Source organism: Nomascus leucogenys, chromosome 12, assembly GCF_006542625.1.
Source record: "Nomascus leucogenys isolate Asia chromosome 12, Asia_NLE_v1, whole genome shotgun sequence".
NCBI lineage: Eukaryota > Metazoa > Chordata > Mammalia > Primates > Hylobatidae > Nomascus > Nomascus leucogenys.
Genome location: NC_044392.1, coordinates 556579 through 582560, shown reverse-complemented (window position 1 = coordinate 582560; position 25982 = coordinate 556579). Strand labels below are relative to the sequence as shown.

Sequence of the window (25982 nt, the reverse complement as noted above, 5' to 3'; positions counted from 1 at the left end):
TTAAAACTTGGAACAGTCACCCGAAAGTCTCTTTCTTCTGAATGAAACGACCCATTCTCTTAAAACATTTACTTGTGGTTCATCTTCTCAAGTGTGTCATTCATTTATTGAAACATCTCTGAGCCTTCTCTGTGTTATCCATGCTTTAAAAATGTAGAGCTATAAGGGTTTGTTTGTTTGTTTAAGAGATGGGGTCTTGGCCGGGTGCAGTGGCTCACACCTGTAATCCCACCACTTTGGGAGGGCAAGGTGGGTGGATCACCTGAGGTCAGGAGTTCGAGACCAGCCTGGCCAACATGGTGAAACCCCTGTCTGTACTAAAAATACAAAAATTAGCTGGGCATGGTGGCGCACGCCTGTAATCCCAGCTATCCAGGAGGCTGAAGCAGGAGAATTGCTGCAACACAGAAGCAGAGGTTGCAGTGAACCGAGATGCCGCCACTCTCACCCAGGCTGGAGTACAGAGCTGCAATCACGGCTCACTGCAGCCTCAACCTCTCTGGCCCAAGTGATCCTCCCATCTCAGCCTCCCAAGTAGCTGGGAGTATAGGCATATACCACCACACTCAACTTTTTGTTTTTATTTTGTAGAGACGAGGAATCACCATGTTGCTCAGGCTGGTCGCTAACTCTGGGCTAAAGCCATCCTCCTGGTCTCGGCCTCCGAAAGTGCTGGGGTTACAGGCATGAGCCACCACACCTGGCCCTCTAAGAATTTTATAGTTCTAGCTATTAAATTTAGGTCCTTGATCCATGTTGAATTAATTTTTGTGTATCATGTTAGGCAGGGGCTTACCTTCATTCTTTGGCATGTGGTTAGCCAGTTGTCTTAGCACAATTTGTTGAGAAGACTACTTTTTCCTTCAATATGGACCATAGTTACTTGCTTCTTTGCATGACTTATATTTTGTTGAAAACTAGGCATTTAAATATTATAGCATGGCGACTCGGGAAATTAGGTCCCCAGAGCTGCTTGTTGTAGTTGTTTGTTTAGTGACTTTCTGTGGGTTGGGGTAAGGTAAGGGTGGTTGGTTGGTTGGTTGGTTGTTTTTTGAGATGAAGTCTCGCTCTGTAGCCCAGGCTGGAATGCAGTAGTGCGATCTTGGTTCACTGCAACCTCCACCCCCCGGGTTCAAGTGATTCTTGTGCCTCAGCTTCCTGAGTAGCTGGGGTTACAGGGGCACACCACCATGACCAGCTAATTTTTGTATTTTTAGTAGAAACAAGGTTTTTGTTGGCCACGCTGGTCTTGAACTCCTGACCTCAAGTGATCCATCCACCTCGGCCTCCCAAAATGCTGGGCTTACAGTCATGAACCACCATGCCCGGCCTGTTTAGTGAATTTTTGAACTAATTTTGTAAAGTTTGTATTCTTTGTCCTTTGTGACCACTGAATTCTTTTTTTTGTTAGCTTAATGGTCAGCTAGTGAATGACAGAAGTTTCCTAAATTACCTACAACAACAAGAACAAAAATTCTCCCAGTCTTTGCAGATTGTCTTTTTGTATGTTGGAGCCAGCCTTCAACTCCTTGCCATGCAGTTTACATCTCACCTTAGCTTTCACTTCCTGCTTGTGCAGAGCCTGAAGGTCAACCTGAGAGCTTACGGCCTTCTCAGATCTTTTCTAAGTATGTGCCCAGCCATGGACATGCAAGTGGTCTAGATTGCCAGGGATGGGCCAGGCATGGTGGCTCATGCCTGTAGTCTTAGCACTTTGGGAGGGCGAGGCAGACAGATCACTTGAGGCCAGGAGTTTGAGACCAGCCTGGTCAACGTGGCGAAACCCTGTCTCTACTAAAAATACAAAAATTAGCTGGGCATAGTGGCATGCGCCTGTAATCGCACCTACTCGGGAGGCTGAGACATGAGAATTGCTTGAGCCCGTGAGGTGGAGGTTGCAGTGAGCCAAGATCGCACCACCACACTCTGGCCTGGGCGACAGAGGGAGCGTCTGTCCCTAGATAGATGATAGATAGATAGATAGATAGATAGATAGATAGATAGATAGATAGATAGATAGATAGATAGATAGATGATAGATAGGGTCTGTCGATAGATAGGTAGATAGATAGACAGACAGACAGACAGACAGACAGACAGACAGACAGACAGATAGATAGATGATAGATAGGGTCTGTCGATAGATAGATAAGCTAGATAGTGTCTGTCAGATAGATAGATAGATAGATAGATAGATAGATAGATAGATAGATGATAGATAGGGTCTGTCGATAGATAGATAGATAGATAGATAGATAGATAGATAGATAGATAGATAGATAGGGTCTGTCGATAGATAGATAAGCTAGATAGTGTCTGTCAGATAGATAGATAGATAGATAGATAGATAGATAGATAGATAGATAGAGTCTGTCAGATAGATAGATAGATAGATAGATAGATAGATAGATAGATAGATGGATGGATGATAGCCAGGAATATGTCAGTGCTTTTCAAAGCTCTTATTCCCCAAATTGTTTCCTTCCCCAGCCCTTCCTCCCAAGGTTTTCAGTTTGTATTTTTGCCCCAACTGTTTTTCCTTGTCCCCAGGAACCAGAGGCTAATAATGTCCTTTCCTTTAAATGTTTTCAAGGAAAGTTCCAAGTTAGGCAAAATAAATGTAAGTCCTTTGGGCTCATCCTTCAGGGAGCCACCAGACAGATAAAAATAAACAATTTTTATTGTTTATTCTTTGACAATAAGAAATAGGCCCACTTTGCTTCCTCAGTACTAGGAAACCATACTGGGAATATGGGTTATCTTCAAAGCTGTTGCTGAGCAGGAGACAGAGCCAGTACAAATTAAAACACTACAAAGCCCTTTTACTGTGACTCGGGTAGTTTTTTGTTTCCTTTTTCCTCATTAAGGGTTTGCCTGGTTACTATAAACTTTTAATTAGTTTTGAGAGTTCCGACAGTTGATTCTGACAGATTTTGCTGGTTAATTTGCTGCTTTCGTGGAAGGACAAGCTTTTGTCATTGTTTATTATACTATTTTCACTGACATACCCTCTTTTTTTTTTAAATGTGGGTTGCAGCCCACTAATGAATTAGTATCTACAGTTTGAAAAAATTGTCTGATATCCTTGTTGTCCTAAAAAATATATGAACTAAGTAGTTAGGGGAATTCCATTCTAAGAGTATGTTGATTTAACTCTGTTCACTTTAACAAAGAAGTCTGAAAATATAACCGAAGTTTTGTTTCACCAGCCTTCAAATGTCTTGGCAAAATTGAGGACACTGCTTACCATGTGTGTTATTAGGATATCCAGGAGTTAGTGATATGGGATCCCAATTATAGATGTGTTCATGTCCACAAAGTCCTCGTACTTAAGGGATATTTGTACTGTGCAATTGCTTCTTAGAGTGATGTTACTGATAGTCTATCTTGTCCTTTGCTTCAGCTTTGGGACATCCGGAAGAAAGCAGCCATCCAGACATTTCAGAACACGTACCAGGTGTTAGCTGTGACCTTCAATGACACAAGTGATCAGATTATTTCTGGTGGAATAGACAATGATATCAAGGTATGTTTGATGTTTATGATACATTTCCATTTCATCTATCTGCACTTAGAGACGAATTTTTTCAAACTTCTCAGATTGTGGTAGCTTTGCACTTAATACCAACTGAAAGGAAAATAGTAACTTGGAACTTATTTTCTTTTTCTCCTGTCTTCATTGACTTCCTAAATTAAAGGTTGCATTGCAGATCTTATAAATGCTGTCAGGGACCAGGCACTTAATGTGAAGTGTGAAGTCTCTGTAGGGGGACTATGTAAAAAATAGTGCATTTCCTTTTAAAGACATTCAAAATCTTTTTTTAACCATCTTGGTTTAAAGAGAGCAGTGAATCAGTTTGTGATTCTGTATCCTCATCTCTCACTGTGTTTTTCTTTTTGATACTATGGAAAGGGAGTTTTCTAAGTTTCTCTAAGAATGAGAGAAGGTAATGATATTAAAGAGGCAATAGACCATATGGCAGTACAGTGTAGCTCAAACTTTCGAGTAATTGACTTGGGTTCTAATCCCAGTTTCACCATTTTCTAGTTTTGTGACTTCAAGCACCTTCTTTAAGCCTCTTTTTCTTGTGCGAATGGTGATGGGGTAATGATAAAAAAAACAGTAGCATCTACCACATGCCATTGTGGGGATTAAAAGAGCCTGATTCATTAGAGCACTTAGCAGAATTCCTGGACATAACAAGTGCCAGGAAATGTATTATTTTGGGCCTGCACAGCTTGTCTTCCTTTCCTATTGGCTTCCTTGGGCATCTTAACGACTTTGACCTTACCTTCTGCTTTACAGTAAGAAGAGTAACTGTCAGATAAATACTCAACTTTCTGTGTTGTCCTTACCTAGAAGTTGTACTGTATTTCCATCCTTCGTTGTTTCCTTTGCTGTTACTTTGGATGAAATATCCTTGCTTTTGGCCAGGTGCGGTGGCTCACGCCTGTAATCCCTGCACTTTGGGAGGCCGAGGCGGGTGGATCACAAGGTCAGGAGACTGAGATCATCCTGGCCAACGTGGTGAAACCTCGTCTCTACTAAAAATACAGAAATTAGCTGGGTGTGGTGGTGTGTGCCTGTAATCCCAGCTACTCAGGAGGCTGAGGCAGGAGAATTACTTGAACCTGGGAGTCGGAAGTTGCGGTGAGCGGAGATCACGCCGCTGCACTCCAGCATGGCCATGGGGCAAGACTCCATCTCCAAAAAAAAAAAAAAAGAAAGAAAGAAATATCCTTGCTTTTGTCTAAAGGTAGTCTTTTTGTTTTTTTTTTTTTTTTTTTTTGAGTCAACGTCTTGCTCTGTAGCCCAGGCTGGAGTGCAGTGGTGCTATCTCAGCTCACTGCAGCCTCTGCCTCCTGAGTCCCAGTTCAAGCAATTCTCCTGCCTCAGCCTCCTGAGTAGCTGGGATTGCAGGCACGTGCCACCATGCCCAGCTAATTTTTGTATTTTTTAGTAGAGACAGGGTTTCACCATGTTGGGCAGGCTTATCTTAACTCCTGACCTCGTGATCCACCTGCCTTGGCCTCCCAAAGTGCTGGGATTACTGGTGTGAGCCACCGTGCCTGGCCTAAAGGTAGTCCTTTAAATGTGAGAGTTTCAATCCTTCATCCCTTCTTTCAGCCTCTTCTTTTCTACTTTTCTTTTTTTTGAGACAGTCTCACTCTATCGCCCAGACTTGAATGCAGTGGCGTGATCTTGGCTCACTGCAACTTCCGCCTCCTGGGTTCAAGCAATTCTCTTGCCTCAGCCTCCTAAGTAGCTGGGACTACAGGCGTATGCCACCACGCCCGGCTAGTTTTTTGTATTTTTAGTAGAGACATGGTTTCACCAAGTTAGCCAGGATCGTCTTGATCTGCTGACCTCGTGATCCGCCCGCCTCAGCTTCCCAAAATGCTGGGATTACAGGCATGAGCCACCACGTCCAGCCTTTCTTTTCTACTTTTCTACTTTCTTATGAGTATTTCATCATGCTTAGGTCTCTTCTCTGGGTGGCAAAAAAAAAAAAAAATTCTTCCTTCAACCCCACATCTCCTCCTCATATTGCCCTGTGAATCCTTCCCTTCGCAACCGAACTGTTTAATTTAATTATTTATTTATTTATTTATTTGAGACAGAGTTTCACTCTTGTTGCCCAGGTGTGAATGCAATGGCACCATCTCGGCTTACCACATCCTCTGCCTCCTGGATTCAAGTGATTCTCCTGCCTCAGCCTCCTGAGTAGTTAGGGTTACAGGCATGTGCCACCATGCATGGCTAGTTTTGTATTTTTGGTAGAGACAAGGTTTCTTCATGTTGGTCAGGCTGGTCTCGAACTCCTGAACTCAGGTGATCCACCTGCCTCGGCCTCCCAAAGTGCTGGGATTACAGGCATAAGCCACCATGCCTGGCCCAAAACTTCTTAAAAAGGATGATGATGGTGGTGGTGATAATATTGTTATCACATTATGTAACACATAGTGCTTACTTTCTGCCAGTTGTTGTTCTCAGAGCTTTACATCATTAATTCATTTAAGCTTCACACCTCCTCACGGATCTTAAAGACTTTGACCTTACAACCTCATGAAATAAATCCTACTGATGCAATTGTACAGATGAGGAAACTGAGCTAAAAGAGGCACAACAGCTTAAACCCAGGTTACACAGCTGATACGTGATGGAACCTCAGTTCAAATCCCAGAGTCTCATTCTAGAGTTATACTCTTAATACTTAGAGGAATCCGCTGGAGATTTTTCTGCACTCACTGTCTTCAGTTCCTCACATACCATTCATTCTTCATTCCTAATAGTCTGGGTTTTTTTGTTTTTTGTGTGTGTTTTTGTTTTTTAACATAATCGCTCTGTACCATAGACTTGGTCTTCTCTCTTCCCTGAGTTCTGTGACAACAAACTGTCCTATCCATCTGGTAGGTCCTTCTCCTTCTCTGCCTCCCATTATGAGCTACTCTGTCTGTGGAGTCTTTAAACATCATTATTCGCCAAGGGCCTTTGCTTTTCTCACTGTGTACATTCCCCAAGACAGATCTCGTCTACTTCCATGACTCCATCATCCCTCTGCCGAAGACAATTTTCCCACCCCAGATCTTAAGCTTCAGGTCCTTGTGTACAACTAGCTGTTCAGTAGCCCCCATTTGAATGTCTCATAAGTACCTAAGAATTCAGGTTTTCCAAAATTGAACTTCCCATCCCTTTTCCATCATATAAATACTTGGAGAATGAATAATCAGAACATGGAAACTTAGATCAACTTTAATAGCTATGCACAATATTTCCCAGAATGGAGTTGGGAGCTCACTGGCATCAGAATCACTAGAAGCCTTCTTGTACACATGAAAATAGATTGTCATCAAGCTATGATAACTTTTATACTTTTCAAGACATGTAAATTTACATACAGTGAAGTAAACATTTTTGGTATACAGTTATAAGAATTTTAATGTTTGCATAGATTCACTATCACCAACAGAGTACCAAATTTGATTGATGCCCTCATCTCCACTGTGGGGAGAGACTAACCTAACAATAATACTCTTGTGCTAGTAAAGTCTTCTTACTACCAATAGTATGGCTTACTTTGGGCTCTTTATCTGGACTGTTCCTGGGCCTTCTAAAGACAATAGTGCTATATAGCACAAATTCTCACAGCTTAAATAAAAGAAGCTAGCCTCAAAAGGTATATATATATATATATATATATATATGATTCCTTATATGATATTCTCAAAAAAAATTATAGGGCAAAGAAGAGATCAGTAATCGGCAAGTGTTAGGGATGAAGAGGTTTGACACAAAGGAGAATAATGAGGAAGTTTTTGGAGTGATGAAAACTGTTCGGTACTCTGTCAGTGATAGGAAACTAAAAAGTGTTTGCTGGGCGTGCTGGCTCACACCTGTAATCCCAACACTTTGAGAGGCCAAGGCAGGCGGATCACTTAAGGTCAGGAGTTCTAGACCAGCCTGGCCAACATGGCAAAACCCCGTCTCTACTAAAAATACAAAAATTAACCAGGCATGGTGACATGCGCCTGTAATCCCAGCTACTCAAGAGGCTGAGGCACGAGACTGGCTTGAACTAGGGTGGCGGGGGTTGTGGTGAGCCAAGATTGCACCACTGCACTCCAGCCTAGGCGACAGAGACCCTGTCCCAAAAAATAAAAATAAAAAAAAAGCTAAAAAGCATTTAATCCGCCCACAAATATTCAAATTTTTCTGCCAATGCTTCATTTTTGGGGAATTTTTTAATTAGAAGTGCACCCAGCACTGAGAGAGTCCCCTTGTTTGTGTACTGTATATATTGTATTCTCTTTTCTAAACAAAAAATCAGTATAGACTTTTCCTAATTTGTCTACTTATTTACCTTAAATGTTTTATGCAGATATAAAATTTGGATTCAAATATATATTTAACAAATCAACTTTATTGGGAATAACATTATTAAAAATTAATTACAATTAAAATAGATTTAGTAATAAAAGTGATACTTTGTATATTAAAGTGCAGAAAATGTACAAGAATTATAAAAATAGATAAGTCACTGTAGTTTCATCATCCAAATTCAGTCTCTCTTACTATTTCACAGTGTACTTCCTTCAAGTCTTTTCTGTACCACAATGTTTTGTATGTAAACATCATAATATTCACTCTTTAGATAATGCTTTTTTTTTTTTCAAGAGAGAGTCTCGCTCTGCCGAGGCTGGAGTGCAGTGGTGCAAGCATGGCTTACTGCTGCCATGACCTTCTGGGCTCAAGCAATTCTCTCACCTCAGCCTCCCAAGTAGCTGGCACTACAGGTGCATGCCACTATGCCCAGCTAAATTTTTTTTTTTTTTTTTTTTGAGATGGAGTTTCACTCTTGTTGCCCAGGCTGGAGTGCAATGGCGCGATCTCAGCTCACTGCAACCTCCACCTCCCGGACTCAAGTGATTCTCCTGCCTCAGCCTCCCGAGTAGCTGGGATTACAGGCACCTGCCACCACGTCCCGCTAATATTTTGTATTTTTAGTAGAGACATGGTTTCACCATGTTGACCAGACTGTTGTAGAACTCCTGACCTCAGGTGATCCGCCCACCTCTGCCTCCCAAAGTGCTGGGATTACAGGCGTGAGCCACTGTGCCTGGCCAGTTTGGTTTGTTTTCTTTTTTGTTTTTTTAGAAATGGGTTCTCAACACATTGCCCAGGCTGGTCTCGAACTCCTGGCCTCAAGCAGTCCTCCCTCCTTGGCCTCCCAAAGTGTTGGGATTACAGGCATGAACCACTGTGCCCAGCCATGATCTCTTTTCACTTATTATCACATTGCTGGTCCTTTGTCAGGAATCCCCCACCCCCACCTTTGATGCATTGCTGTAACTTGCTTTCTTATCTTCAGATCACAGCATAGATATCTCTTCCAGAAAGTATTTCCTAAACTAAGCTCACCTCTAGTTGCTCTCTATCAAATCATTCTCAATTTCTTAGAATTGTAGTTAGAATCATTTTCCTTTCCATTTTTTTGTTTTATTTTGAGGTCTCACTCGTGTTGCCCGGGCTGCAATGTGATGGTGGAATCATAGCTCACTGTAACCTTGAATTCCTGTGCTTAAGCGAAGTTGGGATCATTTTGCAATTTGCCACTTAATTGCTAGCTTTGTGATCTTAAGAAAGTTGTTTTAACCTCATCGTCTCCATTTCTTATGTCTAAATGGGAATTGTCAGCTCACCTCATATAATTGTTACATTAATTAAGTGAAGTAAGGATATAATATTCCTAGCACCGTGGCAGGGACATAGTGTGTTCAATATAAGTCAGCTGCCATTATCATCATCATTTTTTATTATTACAGTATTCAATAATTTAGTGACAACCGTGTCATTGGACATTTAGGCTGTTTCATGTGAATCATTATCACAGATTGTGCTGCTATGGACATATTTGTGCATGAAACTTTTTCTATGTTTTCTTAGAATAGATTTCCAGATGAAAATTAATGTGTTTTAACAAGTATAAGGATGTTTCATATTTGGGATACAGGCTGCCATATTGTTTTCTGGCAGCAGCAGTTAATACAATATTTGAAACCAGGTTGCTAGAATTATTTCTTTATTTTTGCTCTTGTATAACAGACGATGGACTGGAGAGTTGTGTGTGTGTTAGAATTTAGTTAGAAGGTAGTCTTTTCCCTATTAAAAATACCCTGCTGATGGCCAGGCACGGTGGCTCATGCCTGTAATCCTAGTACTTTGGGAGGCCAAGGCGCACAGATCACTTGAGGCCAGGAGTTCGAGGCCAGGAGTTCCAGACCAGCCTGGCCAACGTGGCGAAACCCCGTCTCTACTAAAAATACAAAAATTAGCTGGGCGTGGTGGCACACACCTGTAGTCCCAGCTACTTGGGAGCCTGAGGCACGAGAATCGCTTGAACCCGGGAGGTGGAGGTTGCAGCTAGCCAAGATCACGCCACTGCACTCCAGCCTGGATGACAGAGTGAGACTCTGTCCTGATAAAAAAAAAAAAAACGAAAACAAAAAAACATACCCTGTTGTTACATGCAGAGGGGAGAGTAATTGCTCTCTCCAACTCAGGAAGACTCTTAGTTGTCCTAAAAGACCTCATAAATTTCTTTAAACATGCAAAAGAGAGGCTCCTTTTCAGTCAGAAAGACTCAGGAAATGTCAAACCTGAAAAGAACCTTAGACATCACCTCCATCCCTCACCTTATAGGTGACTGAAGTGAGGCCCTAAGAGGTTAAGTGATCTGGCCAAGATCAAATAGTCATCACTCAGTCAGTGGTAGAGACAGGACCAGAGCTCGCTCTCTAGAGGGCTAATAGTCTTACCACTCTGTCTTGTTACCTCTAGTCAATTAACAAGTACCTTTTAAGCACCTAGAGGCTTACCAGTCTTGAGCCCTTGTGTGACAAATCACCATACTGCCTCACTACATTAGGAGATGCTCTCAGAGAGCCTGTTTTTTGTTTGTTTCTCAGTCTATCTTAGGTAACACTGCCTGTTCTAAGAAAGAGAAACAAATAAGGAGTGGGAACCCTTTTAAAATCTGAGGTGAACAAATTCTGTGTATATTTGTGTGCAGATAATGCTTTTCCCACCAATCTCTTGGAACTTCCTACCTGGTGACAGGATTGGGGAGTCAGAGGAAAATGAAGAAAGAAGAAAATGTGTCACTTGAGAGCCTGATGGTCTGGCTGGCAATCTGGCATTTCTTGTAATCCTGAGCTCTAGTTAGGATGGGAGTTCAGTTTGTATTTTTTTTTCAATGTAATGGTTAAAAGGATAGATTGGGCCAGGTGTGGTGGCTCATGTTTGTAATCCCTGCACTTTAGGGGGTCTCATCCCTTCAGTTATTAAATATATGGGCCAGGCCAGGCACGGTGACTCACGCCTGTAATCCCAGCACTTTGGGAGGCTGAGGTGGGCGGATCACAAGGTCAAGAGATCGAGACCATCCTGACCATAGCCAACATGGTGAAACCCCATCTCTGCTGAAAATACAAAAATTAGCTGGGTGTGGTGGTGCGCGCCTGTAGTCCCAGCTACTCGGGAGGCTGAGGCAGGAGAATCACTTGAACCAGGGAGGCAGAGGTTGCAGTGAGCGGAGATTGCACCACTGCACTCCAGCCTGGCGACAGAGGGAGACTCGGTCTCAATCAATCAGTTAATCAATGAGCCAGAAGGATCTTTCCAGAATATACAACTGAATGTCTAATTTTTCTATTTTGAACCCTTCTGTGACTCCCCAGTGAAGGAAATAAAGTGCAAGCCAGGCATTCAAAACCTTTCATGAGCTGGCCTCTGCCTGTCTACCTCATCATCTGCTGCCTCTGGGTGCCTAATCTCCTACAATCCAGCAGTGTTTTTCATGCCCCTCTACTTCCTTAAATTATCTTGTTCTAGTAAATACCCTTCCACTTTGTCTAAGTTAAAAAAAAACAAAAAACTTCCTTCTTCCAGACCCTGCTCAGGTGCTTCATTTTCTGCGAAAGCTTCCCTTTCTCACTCTCATCTCTGTTCCACCAGAGCTAACCCCTCTGACCCCTTTGCAACTGTACCTTGCATAGGCCTGTCATTACTTGTTTAAACATCTTAACTTTTCCTTGTTATACTGAACACTCCTTCAGAGCAGAGGCCATGTCTTTTTTTTAATTGCCAGCAGTACCTGCCACTTATCAGATGCCCAGATTTTCATTGAACAGCTGATTCAGATACTTGCAGAATGTTTTGCTTAAATTCCTGCTGTAGATTTTTTTTTTTTTTTTTTTTTTTTTTTTTTGAGACAGAGTTTTGTTCTTGTTGCCCAGGCTGGAGTGCAGTTGTGTGATCTCGGCTCACTGTGGCCTCCGCCTCCCAGGTTCAAGTGATTCTTCTGCCTCAGCCTCCTGAGTAGCTGGGATTACAGGTGTGCACCACCACGCCCGGCTAATTTTTTGTATTTTTAATAGAGACAGGGTTTCACCATGGCCAGGCTGATCTTGAACTCCTGACCTCAGGTGATCCAACCACCTTGGCCTCCCAAAGTGCTGGGATTACAGGAGTGAGCCACCCTTGCTGTAGATTTTTTTTTGTGGCAAATCCTGGATACTTTTTGGACCTGCACAAACAAGGTATACAGGCCTCAAGGAGGAAGTTTGGAAATAACACACAAGTTCTGTGAGGGGTTGGCAAAGTGCATTCTCTCCTAGTTGTTACAAAGCTAGATTTCAACAGTACCTTCTCAGAAGAGAAGGAACAACAGCTTGAACAAAATGTCAGACATTTCAGGCTTTCCTGATTACTGAAGCAGCAAACATCTTGATACAAAAAAATGATCGTATAGAAAATGTGTTGGGCTCCACACATGAATGAGTTACTGGTGGAGAAAGTGGAGTTGTCTGTCTTATGTATTGCTCTGCTGTGTAACACCTAACTCATTTCTAGATAAGGAAAAGTGTCTTGATTTAAGGAACAGCAAAAGTTTTATTCACTTAGAAAAAAACTACATTGCAATATGAAATAAAATTGGGGGAAAATTTGTATTTTATGTAATACCAGTGACCTTAACAAAATTACTGTTCTTTTTGCCATGTGACTTTCCAGACTATTTCTGTTAGCTTGAAAATATATATTTTACATAGTTGTAGTCTGTGTAAAGATAAATACCGTTTTGTATTTTCCTTTTTTGCTTAATAGCTTATTATGTAAATATTTTTACATTTGGTCTTCTGAGTTATTTTTAGGAACTGCTTAACAATAGCTACACATTATTGAGGACCTGTCATGTGCCCGGCATGTGCTAAGCATTCTTATAATCCTTACAACAGCCGTAAGAAGTAGCTATTGTTATCCCTAATCCAAACGCCCAGAAAGAGTTAGTGACCCAATGACACATAACTCTAAGTGGCAAGGACCAGTTTATTCTTACCCTAAGTCACCACTTTCTACTCTGTCGTGCTATCTCCTGTATGAGAATTCAGTTTTGCAGTGTGCTTATGAACCATAATTTAATAAACCACTATTTTTCCTGCTTGACTTTTAGGTTATTTTCTGTATCTTACCTTTCCTATACAAGCAATAGTGAACCTGTAATTTATTTTTATTTTAATAAATGTGCTTTTTCCATAGTGTATGTGCATGTACATATCCATACATGTACATATATATTGTCACATATTGTTACATTAAATGAAAAATTTTAAGCATCTATATTTTTCATATTGTTACACAAATGTAATCATAATGCCTTTTTTAAATGACATGTTCGTTTTATGTATTTATAATTTTTAATGGCTAAGAATCATAGTTTAAGCATTTTAAGCACTCTAGTTTTTTTCTATAATAGTTTTTATTTGCTATGATTTGAAAATAACCTTTCTGAATTCTATTTTTTTGTTTAAAACTTTATCTTAACATTTGATATGCATTCTTTTATATTTATCTAATCAAACGTGATAACCTTAACTACCTTTTTAGAAAGACAGATTGGCCAGGCATAGTGGCTCATGCCTATAATCCAAACACTGAGAGGATGAGGTGGGAGGATCGCTTGAGCCCGGGAGTTCAAGACTAGCCTGGGCAACATGGTGAAACCTGTCTCTTCAAAAAAATTAGCTGGGTATAGTAGCATGCTCCTGTAGTGCCAGCTACTGGGGAGGCTTAGATGGGAGAATCACCTGAGCCCGGGAAGTCAAGGCTACAGTGAGCCATGATAATGCCACTGCACTGGGCAACAGAGTGAGACCCTGTCTCAAAAAAAAAAAAAAAAAAAAAGGTGTTTTTCTCTTTGACAGAAATCCTGTGTTTTATAGTAGAGTAATATCAGTGTCTCTGAGCAATTGACTCTTGTCTCTTGTGTCATCATTCTCTTTCTCTGCTTTTATTAAAATTTGATTTCTGGGTGCACCTTTTTATTTTTGCAGGTCTGGGACCTGCGCCAGAACAAGCTAACCTACACCATGAGAGGCCATGCAGATTCAGTGACTGGCCTGAGTTTAAGTTCTGAAGGCTCTTATCTTTTGTCCAATGCAATGGACAATACAGGTAACTTTGGAAAGGAAATCTCTCCCCGGATCCAAGGAAAAAGTCAAAGATTGCTCACAGATTCCATCAGATGATTAGAATGTGTTGTAATGGGGAAAGCTTTAGGTGAGATAGTCAAGAATCTAGGACTGTAGTCTCAGATCTCTGTCTTGTCCCTGAACAACTTTGCTCACAGCATTTCTCTCTAGGCATCAGTTTCTACATTGATAAGAGGACTGGACTTTACCTTTAAGACCCATCTCAGTTCTGGTATGCTGTGTATCCAACAGGATATTAGAAACTCTAGGTGATGAGTTTAATGAAAAAGATGTGAATCTAGAGGTCTATTCAAGGCAGTTCTTGTGCGTTTTCAGAGAGCACCAAGCTTGGATGATCTCTTTTGCTCCTTCCTGCCAGTCTGTCTTCCCTCCCCACTCTGAAAGCATTGGTGTGAGAAGAGGTCTTCATTAAAACATTCTAGATTTACACAAACACACTCTTGCTCTTTCTCTTTACTTGTTTTTGAGTTGTAGGATGGGAGGATGGGTTACTACAGAAAAAAAGTAGTGTGACTTGCTGGATTATATGCTTAATGTTGAGGGAGTTTGGAAATGGCCCTGGTATACAAAATTATAGGCTTGTCAGGAACTAAAATGTATTCCCTGACATTTTGTAATAAAAACAATACCTGACATTCACTGGGTACTTAATAAATATTTGTTGAATGAATGGACATCTTTACCTTTTAACTATATTCTCAATGGCAAACTTTCATGCATACCTTTGCCTTTTTATGCCTGTCTGACTCCAAGGATTGATAATACTTTTTTCATACTCAAATAAAATGACATCACTGAAATTCCACTATAGGTATAACTTCAGTTACAGTGGCTATAGCTACTGCTTACAATAGATGTTTATACACATTTAATCTAGCATTAAAAAAATATTTTTTCCTCAAATTTTTTGATAAGACAGGATCTTGCTATGTTGCCCAGGCTGGTCTCAAACTCCTGGGCCCATGCAAGCCTCCCAAGTACCATGCCTAGCTAATTCTAGCATTCTTTATAATGAGGAACAATGAGGTTTCCTAGATTGATATTAAAATAAGGAAAAAATGATAGAATAATTTCTTGTGGCTGTGTAATACAATTATAAATTCTTTATTTTTGTTTGTTGCTTACAAATTTTAGAACCTTTGCATATATATCATCTCATTGGATCTTTAAAATAGTATTATTGGCTGGGCAGGGTAGATCACCTGAGGTCAGTAGTTCGAGACCAGCCTGGCCAATGTGGTGAAACCCCATCTCTACTAAAAATACAAAAATTAGCCAGGTGTGGTGGTGGGCACCTGTAATCCCAGCTACTTGGGAGGCTGAAGCAGGAGAATCACTTGAATCCGGGAGGCAGAGGTTGCAATGAGCCAAGATCGTGCCACTGCACTCCAGGCTGAGCAACAAGAGCGAAACTCCATCTCAATCAATCAGTCAATAATATTATTTAAAAAGAAGACAGATGATTTTCTCTTCATTCTACAGAACAGGAAAACCAAAACACAAACAATCTCACTGTTTACCTGACATCACCCAAATATGTAACAGAGATAGAATTAGAATCAGTGTTTACTTTTTCTGATTTTTGGTATGGTATGGTGCTCTTTTGATTTATTTGACCTTTTATATATTTTATATATATCTGACCTTGTTCAGTTTTAGACTATCAGGTGCCCATATGAGGGAAATTAGGAAAGGGCAATGTAAGTTTGGCTTTTATAAGTTCATTGTCACAGTAGTTCCTGGTATTTAGTTTGTCACATTGAAGCTTTGCTAGATGTGACTAAGCTGGCAGAGAAATCTTGCAAAATATCTTTTTGAAATTAGTATCACACCCAACTGCATTCTGTTGCAAATTACCAACATTGCATGTGACATTTTTCCTTCCTGCCCCCTCAGCTAGCCCCAGTTATTGGGATTTAGATGTAGTTTCCTGCTTGAAAAAGAAAAGAGCCTTAACAGGTAGCAGTATGTCATGTTGGACTTTGCCCACCCAGGAAACAGCATCTGCCATTGATTGACATGATACTAATTTCAGCTGGGTGCCCAGGAGGCCTCTGGCCAATAGTTGTTTTGGTTAGTTTGTTTATTTGGATTTGTTTTGCAGTTCGTGTCTGGGATGTCCGGCCATTTGCCCCCAAAGAGAGGTGTGTAAAGATATTTCAAGGAAATGTGCACAACTTTGAAAAGGTGAGTTCTGCACGCAGAGGAGTTTCCCTGTTCATTTACTTCAGAGAAACAGTCAAGGTGGTATTCAGGATAGAGAGCAGTAGCTCTGCTGAGAATGGACTTCATTCCAATAACACTGCTCTTAATCAAAACTTGTTGCCAAAAATAAAACTAATAGAAATAACAGTGACTGGGGAGAAGCCAGTCACATAGCCCAAAAGGAATGGAGCCAGCCCTCGAACTGAGAGCATCTGACTTGACACCACCCTCAACAGGAGACTCCTGGCCTTTTAATTACTTGGGAATTTTACCCTCCTAAATCAGTTTTCCATATGGAACCCAAGCTCCCATAGCTGTTACCTGGATGGTCTCCCTACCTGCCTCCCCATCCCATGACCACGTGTGTTAGAACCCTAAGAATACATCTCTCCCCTCAGTAACTACCACAGCCCAAGTTCTGAGAGAGAAAATTTTTTTCAAACCCTCAAATTTCAAGGTCAGCTCTATTGAAAGCTTTTCCCCTCAGAGAATTTAATAGAGATTAATTTTTTTTTTTTTGAGAGCTCATTGAGATTCAGTTGCACTGTATAAATCAAATTTTATTTTTTAGACCTGGCATGGTGGCTCACAGCTGTAATCCCAGCACTTTGGGAAGCCAAGGTGGGAGGCCAGGAGTTAGAGACCAGCCAGGGCAACGTAGTAAGACCCTGTCTCTACAAAAGATAAAAAATCTGGGTGTGGTGGCATGTGTCTACAGTCTCAGCTGCTTGGGAGGCTGAAGTGGGAGGATCACTTGGGCCCAGGAGGTCAAAACTACAGTGAGCTATGATTGTGCCACTGTACTCCAGCTTGGACAACAGAGCGAGACCCTGTCTCAAAAAAAAAAAAAACCCAAAATTTATTATTTGTTGGGTTTGCGTGTATTTTGCTTCAAGATAAATAGGAAAAAAAAATGAGTATCAAGATAAATGAAGCAAAGGGAGCCTCCATTTATAAGTAGAACAAAATTTTGTTGCCAGGTTCAATCTAATTAACTGTAAGTTAAGTATTTTCTATAGTTTTTATATGGTGTAAAATATCAAAGTATGCTGTTTTGGGCCATAGAATATAAGATAATTACTGACCATCTTCCTGAGAAGAATAATTAAAACTCTAGTTAGGAAATTTAAAGCCTCTTAGTGATTCTGTAGCTTTGCAAAGAGGAGTTCGGTGTATTACTATTCAGTGGATTCTTATTTATCATAGAACCTCCTGAGATGTTCTTGGTCACCTGATGGAAGCAAAATAGCAGCTGGCTCAGCCGACAGGTAAGGATTGGTGGGTGCAAAGTAAAGAATGATGTAGCTGGCCGGATGCGGTGGCTTGTGCCTGCAATCCCAGCACTTTGGGAGGCCGAGGCGGGCGGATCACCTGAGGTCAGTTCGAGACCAGCCTGACCAACATGGAGAAACCCCATCTCTACTAAAAATACAAAATTAGCCGGGCGTGGTGGCACATGCCTGTAATCCCGGCTACTCTGGAGGCTTAGGCAGGAGAATCACTTGAACCTGGGAGGTGGAGGTTGCGGTGAGCCGAGATCACGCCATTGCACTACTCCAGCCCGGGCAGCAAGAGTGAGAATCCATCTCCAAAAAAAAAAAGAATGATGTAGCTATGCAGGATGTCTTCTTGTGTTTTATACATAAAGTGTGGATATGGAGCTAGAGCAGACGTAGAGTTATGACTGTGCTTGAAGATGAAGCTGTGTGCAGTGTGAAGGGTTTCAAAACCATGTTTGACAGACAGATCATTTCTACCCACTTTGGAGACATTTTAGACCTAGGTGATCAACAATTTGTTTGATTCTGTTGGGTTCCCTTTGCCATCAAAATAAAATTCAGTCTCATAATCTGTCTCTAGTCTCCCTCACCACATTTCTTCTTCCATGCTTCAGTTCATTTGAATACATATTAAATACCCACCTCCCCCACCATCACCACAGTGCTGCTCACATGCAATTTTCATATTCTAACCTCCTTTTGCGTTCGCACCTCCAGGTTCTCTCTGACATTCCCTCTTCATTATCCAAACTCCTATGTCTCTCTAGTAACCACCTCTATGTTACATCCATAACCTGTCCCTGGTCCCCTCTCTCTATTACCTCTTGGACATAACTAATTGTTCTTTGTGCTGTAATCCCATTTCATACATCTAACCTTTGTTAGCATTTATTACATCTTACAATCAGATACACAAAGTGAGGTACCTCCACTAAGTTATTTTCTCCTAGAGATTAGGGAATGAATCTTAGTCATTTCTGTGAACCCATGGCACTGTTGTCAGTGCTTGAGCTTTTCTAACCAATTAGTTTATATTACATGAATGAATTCCTAGCTGAAGAATGGCAGTCCAATTTTACCCTGCATAGCAGCTCAGCTATTGGTAAAGCCTGCCTGTGTTGGAGATGATTCAGAGCTGTGTCTGGGTTAGTGGGAAGTGCAATGATTGCTAGGTGCAAGGTGTAGCAAAATGTGAACTAGGTATTTTCCACCCCATGCTGAATTAATCGGCTAAGGCTTTATGAAATATGAATCTAAACTGGCTCAGGCATTATGTGCTGAATGAGAAACAGAAGGGAGAGAATTCTTCTGTCAGATGCTGTTGTATTTGGCATGTCTGTGGTAACCTGTGCTTGGGGGAGAATCAGAAGCTGAATAGGGATGTCCAGGTGTCGAGTCTGATGGGCTGCAAATGAGGCCTGGTAAAGAGCAATAAGACCCTCTGACAGCAAATCCTGTGTTTAGCTCTCATTGGGCAGTGTCTTAACCCTTTTTAGCTTAATCCTGTCCTCCCCTTTAGAGTTTCTCTTCCAATCCTACTGAAACAAGCACCATGCTATAAAAAGGAAGCCTTTCTTGGGCTAGCCAGGGCTTTCAGCATATTCCAGGGTTTTCACCTATTTGGGGCCATAATGCTGCCACACAGAAGCTGCACTGTGGTCTGTCCCATACCTTTCTATTAATGAATAATTCTGAACATATTTAAATTCCAGAGTCTACTTTTCTTTTTTCCTGACAAGTTTAATGCCAAGAAAAATGGACAAGTATTCAGGTATTTTCTGGAGGAAAAAGAAAGGGTCCAGGTGAAAGTGTCACATTGATGATTTGAGTGCAAGTGGTTTAGAGAGCTGCCTAGAAGAGGGAAATCTAAAGAATTTTAAGTTGTCAAGTTGCCAGAGAAGACTTTAAGAAACAGACTAAGGTGTCTCATATTCTGATATAGTAAGAACTATCCTAAGTATTTTTACATAATTTTCAGCAGAAAGAGTGTATCTTTCTTTTGTAATTAAATTTTTTTGTTTTTTGAGACCTAGTCTTGGTCTGTCGCCCAGGCTGGAGTGCAGTGGTGCGATCTCTGCTCACTACAAGCTCCGCCTCCTGGGTTTACGCCATTCTCCTGCCTCAGACTCCCGAGTAGCTGGGACTACAGGTGCCCGCTACCATGCCTGGCTAGTTTTTTGTATTTTTAGTAGAGACGGAGTTTCACCATGTTAGCCAGAGTGATCTTAATCTCCTGACCTCATGATCCGCCCGCCTTGGCCTCCCAAAGTGCTGGGATTACAGGCGTGAACCACCGCACCCAGCTGTAATTAAATTTTTAAATTATATTTACATACTTTTTTTTTCTGATGAGCAGTTTGTTTCTGGCATTGGCCCTTTCTGAATTGCAATGTCCTTTTTTTCCTCTTTCCCTCTCCACTGTTCCTTTAAACTTTACATGTGGTCGATGGTGTACACCTTTAATCCCAACACTCTGAGAAGCAGAGGTGGAAGCCTGGCTTGAACTCAAGAGTTCAAGACCAGCCTGGGCAAGATGGCAGGACCCTGTGTCTATAAAAAAAACTTTAAAAAATTAGCCAGGCATAGTAGTGCGTACCTGTAGTCCCAGCTACTTGGTAGGCTGAGGCAGAAGGATCCCTTGAGCCCAGGAGTTTGAGGATATAGTGGGCTGCAATCATGCCACTGTTCTCCAGCCTGGGCAACAGAGCAAGACCCCATCTCTTTAAAAAAAAAAAATTCACATGTGAAAGCATGTCTGAGGAAAGTCTACCCCTCTCTACCTGCTGGGGGTTGGCAAGATTTGACAGGCCACCTCACCAATTGGCCCCAAGTCAACAAGCAGCTCTGTTACATAAGGCTCCTGGTTCCTGCCAAATGTTGCCTTGCCAAAGTAAGGAGAGGGCAAGGAACCCCTCTAAATTTAGCATCTAATTGGCAGCCATCAAGAGTGAGACCTTGAAGCGTAAACCCTTGGAGATCTGGGATTCTGTCTTTTATGTGCCTGGGAAATGTATCCTCAGAAAACTGCTTTTCAGCTTGGCCTGGATTTGGCAAATTTCTCCTTTCTACTAACTAATAACTTACAGATCACCTCCTCATATTCAAACTTGAAACTCTAAATAGTCCTATAGACTATGGGAAGACTGGCCAGTCTCTCGGCCAAGAGTGATTTATTCAGCCCATTGACTTCATGAGATTCTGTTTTGATGATGAGTGTACTCATAATAACAATAGCTATAATTAATTTTGTGTGCCAGGCACTTTGCATATATTACCTCATTATTTTTCTCAACAAACTCATGAGATCAATATTTTCTCCATCATTGTAACTACGAAACTTAGAGAAGTTAAATGATCTGCAATTATTTAACTTCTCTGAGCTAAGCTTACTTAGCTAGTAAATAGCTGCACTGAGACTTGAACCCCAGTCTTTCTGACTCCAGAGCTCATACTCTTTCACTATGCCATACTGCCCTTCATTGAATTAATGAGGACCAGCTTTTTGTGCATGACAAGAAAGAAGACAGTAGGAAGGGCGTGAGTATCAGAGCCAAGGAGTCTAGACAGATGGAGTTCCTGCTTCTCTTCCATCTTGTTCAGAACTTAGTTTCTATGGAGCCCAGCTGATGACAGCTAAATAGTATAATTAAGAAGCTCTTGTTTATTTGCATTTTTGACCAAAAGTGTAAGTTGGATTAGAACTAGGCATTTTATAATCCAGTACTGGTGAATGTACCATTTTTATGATCAAGTACTGGTGAGTTGTTGATTGCACAAAACAAAATATGTAAATAATTTTAAATACCTGCTTCAAAACTACCAGCCCTTTATATTTACCAACAGATGAGTTTTACATCATCAGATTAAGATAATAGCTCTATACTTTACCCTTTAATGACTTAAGCAAGGTTGAGGGTCAAAGGAACTTTTTATTTTTTCAGCCAGTATATTTATGGAGGGTAAGTGAAGTAAAATACAAGACTATATTAAGAGCTCCAGAGTCTTCGGTTCAGCTCTGTAGTTTCTGTGGCTGCTGAAGAGGTGGTCAGGAACATGGGAACCCCCTGCTGGGCTCCTGGTCACTTCTGTCTGCTCCATAGCAGGAAACCTTCAGCACAGGACATCAAGGCAAGCTTGAATAAGAAAAACAATTTCTTCTTTTTAAGCCATATCATATCAGTTATACAGAAGTACTACTTTGGGAAACGGTCTTCAGGAGAGCCTAGATGAGCTCATAAAATCTCAGCAGTTCACTCAACTTGCCCTTCAAGTTTTACTTCAGTTTGATAAGGCTATAAAGTCATCATTGGCTCAGAGGATTAGGAACAGAGTTGATTTCAGGGGCTCTCTAAATACATACAGATTCTGCCATATGCCATGCATGGTGGCTCATGCCCGTCATCCCAGCACTTTGGGAGGTGAAGGCAGGAGGATCGCTTGAGGCGAGGAGTTCAAGACCAGCCTCAACAACATAGCAAGACACTGTCTCTACAAAAAAAATAATAATAATTTAGGAAAACAAAAAGATTCTGTGATAACATGTAGACTTTTGTATTCAATGATACTGAATTCCAAAAGGTGATAGAACTTGTTAAAGTGGATAAAGTGAAAATTATGGCCTGTGATGATAAAAATACTGGCTCTAATACTACAGAATGAATAAGAAAAAAATCACATTTTTATGACATCTTCTGTTATTATTCATCACTTTTGAAGAGAAATGTAGAAGTTTTTTTTTTATTCTAGCATTACAGAAAGTACATTCTGTTATTTCAGTATTTCAGTAGTATTTCAGTAGTATTCAGAGTATTTCAGTAGAAAGAAGCTTAAAACTCTATAACCTCTTACATTACCTTTATTATACAGCATGAAAAAAACAATTTTTTTTTTTCTTGAGACAGGATCTCACTCTGGCTGGAGTGCAGTGGTGCCATCTCAGCTCACTGCAGCCTCTACGTGCTGGACTCAATCAGTCCTCCCTCCTTGGCCACCCAAGTAGCTGGGACCACAGGCATGCACCACCACACCTGGCTAATTTTTTTGTAGAGACGGGGTTTTACCATGTTGTCCAAGCTGGTCTCAAGCTCCTGAGCTCAAGCTGTCTACCAGCCTTGGCCCCGCAAAGTGCTAGGATTACAGATGTGAGCCACCATGCCCAGCCTCATAATTTTTTTCAATGACAAATAAAAATGTTGTCTTCCTAAGAATATTCTCTAATAAGCTCTTTTTTTTTTTTAAGAGTTCTAATTTTAGTTATGCCGTTGATGAACTGTATTGCCTTGGAAACGTCACTGTGCCCCAGTTTTCTTATCTCTAAAATAAGGAGTTTAGAGAAGCTGATTTCTTTTTTCTCTTTTTTTTTTCTTTGGAGATGGAGTCTCACTCTGTCACCCAGGCTAGAGGGCAGTCCCACGGTCTCAGCTCACTGCAAGCTCCACCTCCCAGGTTCAGGCAATTCTCCTGCCTCAGCCTCCCGATCTCCTGCCTCAGCCTCCCGAGTAGTTGGGATTACAGGCACACGCTACCATGCCTGGCTAATTTTTTGTATTTTTAGTAGAGACTGGGTTTCACCTTGTTGGCCAGGCTAGTCTCAAACTCCAGACCTCAGACGATCCACCCACCTCGGCCTCCCAAAGTGTTGGGAGTACAGGCATGAGCCACCACACCCAGCCTAGACAAGCGGATTTCTCTTGGCCCCTTCCCATTCTAGAATTCAGTATTCCTTCTGCCTGTTAATTCAATGGAAAATTTGGCTCAAGGAGTATTAGGTTAGCAAATACTATAAATATTTTATATACCAGACACTTCCTGTCCCTTCTCAGGGCTCTGTTTGAATACAGTACTAAAAAGTTCACCTGGATCTGCAGCCTAGGCTCCCACCCTGCCATGAGTTGGGTTACCTTTTAGACTTCCTGGATGAGTATGAAGTTAACTGTAGCCTAATTATACTAGACACTCTGAAAAAGGTTTTTGTGTGATGTCTGCAGGAAAAAATTTTTTCTTCCCTGTGGTGTTTCCCATTTCAGAAGCTTGTATTCAAACATGCCAGTCATGCTTATATTTTTAGTTATTCTTATTTCTCCACCCCATTGCTCAAGAGGTGAGTCCACGTCTTATTCAAACTCTGTATTCCTAATTTCTAAAAGCCAGAACACGGTTCAGTAAATGAAAGGTAAGTAAATAATTGTTGCTTCCATTTCCTTTAAAAAGCCATGCCTCTGCTCTACCCCCAGCTCTAGGAGGCCTTACCCTTGCTTTTCATGATACCTTACAGGTTTGTGTATGTGTGGGATACCACAAGCAGGAGAATATTGTATAAGCTGCCCGGCCATGCTGGCTCCATCAATGAAGTTGCTTTCCACCCTGACGAGCCCATCAGTAAGTCTGTCCAAATGAGGGGGAAAGGGAAACTGGAAATCTCCCCTTAGGGATCCTGGGAATACAGAGTCAAAAGTGGGTATCTGTTTTATGCGAATTTCCATGCAAACAGCCTTTGGGTGTTTTTGTTGTTGTTGTTGTTGTTGGTTTTTTGTTGTTGTTGTTGGGTTTTGTTTTTGTTTGTTTTGTTTTTGAGAGTGTCTCGCTGTTTTGCCCAGGTTGGAGCAATGGTGCAATCTCGGCTCACTGCAACCTCTGCCTCCTGAGTTCAAGCAATTCTCCTGCCTCAGCCTCCCAAGTAGCTGGGATTACAGGCACCCACCACCATGCCCAGCTAATTTTTTTTAATTTATTTTATTTATTTATTTTTTTTGTATTTTTAGTAGAGACAGGGTTTCACCACGTTGGTCAGGCTGGTCACGAACTCCTGACCTCCAGTAATCCACCCGCCTCAGCCTCCCAAAGTGCTGGGATTACAGGTGTGAGCCACTGCGCCCGGCCAAGAATGATACTTCTTAATATTTAGATACAAATTTCAGCTTAAAATTTTTTGACTGGCTAAACCAAATAATTTAGGCCTTGAATTAAAGGAGAAACTGTAACTTTCTCTAGGGCTAAGTATAACAAGCAGAAGCGCATTTACAAAATGACTGGCACAGCCATAGATTCCTCTCTTCTAGAATGACTGGGAAAGTCTTTTTCTTGGGGTTTGACTGACAAGGGATGTCAGTATTTGGTGTCTGATGATGTATTTCCCATAATACAGTCATCCTCATGATATTAGAGGACTTGGATTGAAAAGCCAGGCTACAATTTCCTGTGGATGGTGTTTAGGAGGGGAATTTAAGCTAAGTCCAATTGCTCTTTTATACCAAAATTGGCTCTTGACACAAGAGCCCTTGAGCACCAAGTCTCCTTGAGCCTTCATTATTTCTAGTTATCTTATCTGTTCTTTTTACCTCAGTTATCTCAGCATCAAGTGACAAGAGACTGTATATGGGAGAGATTCAGTGAAGATATGGACTGGAAGACTCCAAGGCCGCTTGTCTTTGAGACCTCAGGCTGCATAAGTGACGCCAAATGTTGGATGTCCAGGCTAGCACTCTCCCTTCAGATGACCATTGCTAGCAAGAAACAGGAGGCGGTGGCCATATTCCAAAAACCACTTCTGTCCCATTTCCCATTTCACCAGGAGGACTAAGGCAAGCTCCCCGTGGCCTCTAAAAACCACCTGCCAGATTTCAGGGACTGTTTTATTTTTTCTTTTTCTTTTTTCCTGTTTTCTAATGCAGGCCCAATGTGACAAATTTGTTGGTTGGGATTTTTTTTTTTTTTTTTTTTTTTGTAACTGGCTTGTGTGATATTTTCTTTCTGTATTTCTCTAAATCATTTTGTATTAAAAGCCAAATAGATGCCTTTTTATAACAGCCATGTGGATGGGATTTATTGCTGTCTTTTTTTTGAGGCTTGATTGCTATAAATCAGAATAGAGCATGATGTGGCCACAGAATACAATTCATTTAAACTTCCAAGAAGCTGCTCGCTTCTTTTGTTTTTCCCCCTTTTCTGTGTTTTTAGGTTTACTTACTTCCATGAAAATGACAGAGAATAATTATTTATCAGTAACAGTACTTTTTTCCTACTAGAAGCATAGCAGCCAAGAGGTGATAAATAAGTTCTAAAAGAACCTGGTTTTGCCAGACGCTGTGGCTCATGCCTGTAATCCCAGCACTTTGGGAGGCCAAGGTGGGCGGATCACCTGAGGTCGGGAGTTCAAGACCAGCCTGGCCAACATGATGAAACCCCGTCTCTACTAAAAGTACAAAAATGAGCTGGGCGTGATGAGGCACATCTGTAATCCCAGCTACTCGGGAGGCTGAGGCAAGAGAATCGCCTGAACCTGGAAGGTGGAGGTTGCAGTGAGCCGAGATTGCACCACTGCACTCCAGCCTGGGTGACAGAGCAAGACTCTATCTCAACAACAACAACAAAAAGAACCTGGTTCTGTGTACTTTCACCTGATCTTTAATGAACAGAGTCTGTGTTTACTCTGCCTCCTGCCAAAAGAAC

The 25982-nt window shown here is 41.3% G+C and overlaps 1 protein-coding gene and 1 pseudogene across 1 annotated transcript in view; both read left to right on the top strand.

Moving 5' to 3' along the window:
• The window catches only part of SNRNP40 (small nuclear ribonucleoprotein U5 subunit 40), a 38067-nt gene extending 12626 nt beyond the window's left edge, over positions 1–25441 (top strand). The window contains exons 5-10 of the mRNA XM_003276336.4: positions 3404–3526; positions 13891–14011; positions 16154–16236; positions 17461–17522; positions 23809–23912; positions 24877–25441. Of these exons, the coding sequence (XP_003276384.1) occupies positions 3404–3526; positions 13891–14011; positions 16154–16236; positions 17461–17522; positions 23809–23912; positions 24877–24926 (543 nt within the window). The 3' untranslated portion in view covers positions 24927–25441. The remainder of the gene's footprint in view (positions 1–3403; positions 3527–13890; positions 14012–16153; positions 16237–17460; positions 17523–23808; positions 23913–24876) is intronic.
• Positions 19290–22193, top strand: LOC105740555 (annotated as a pseudogene).
• Positions 25442–25982: the final 541 nt, after the last annotated feature.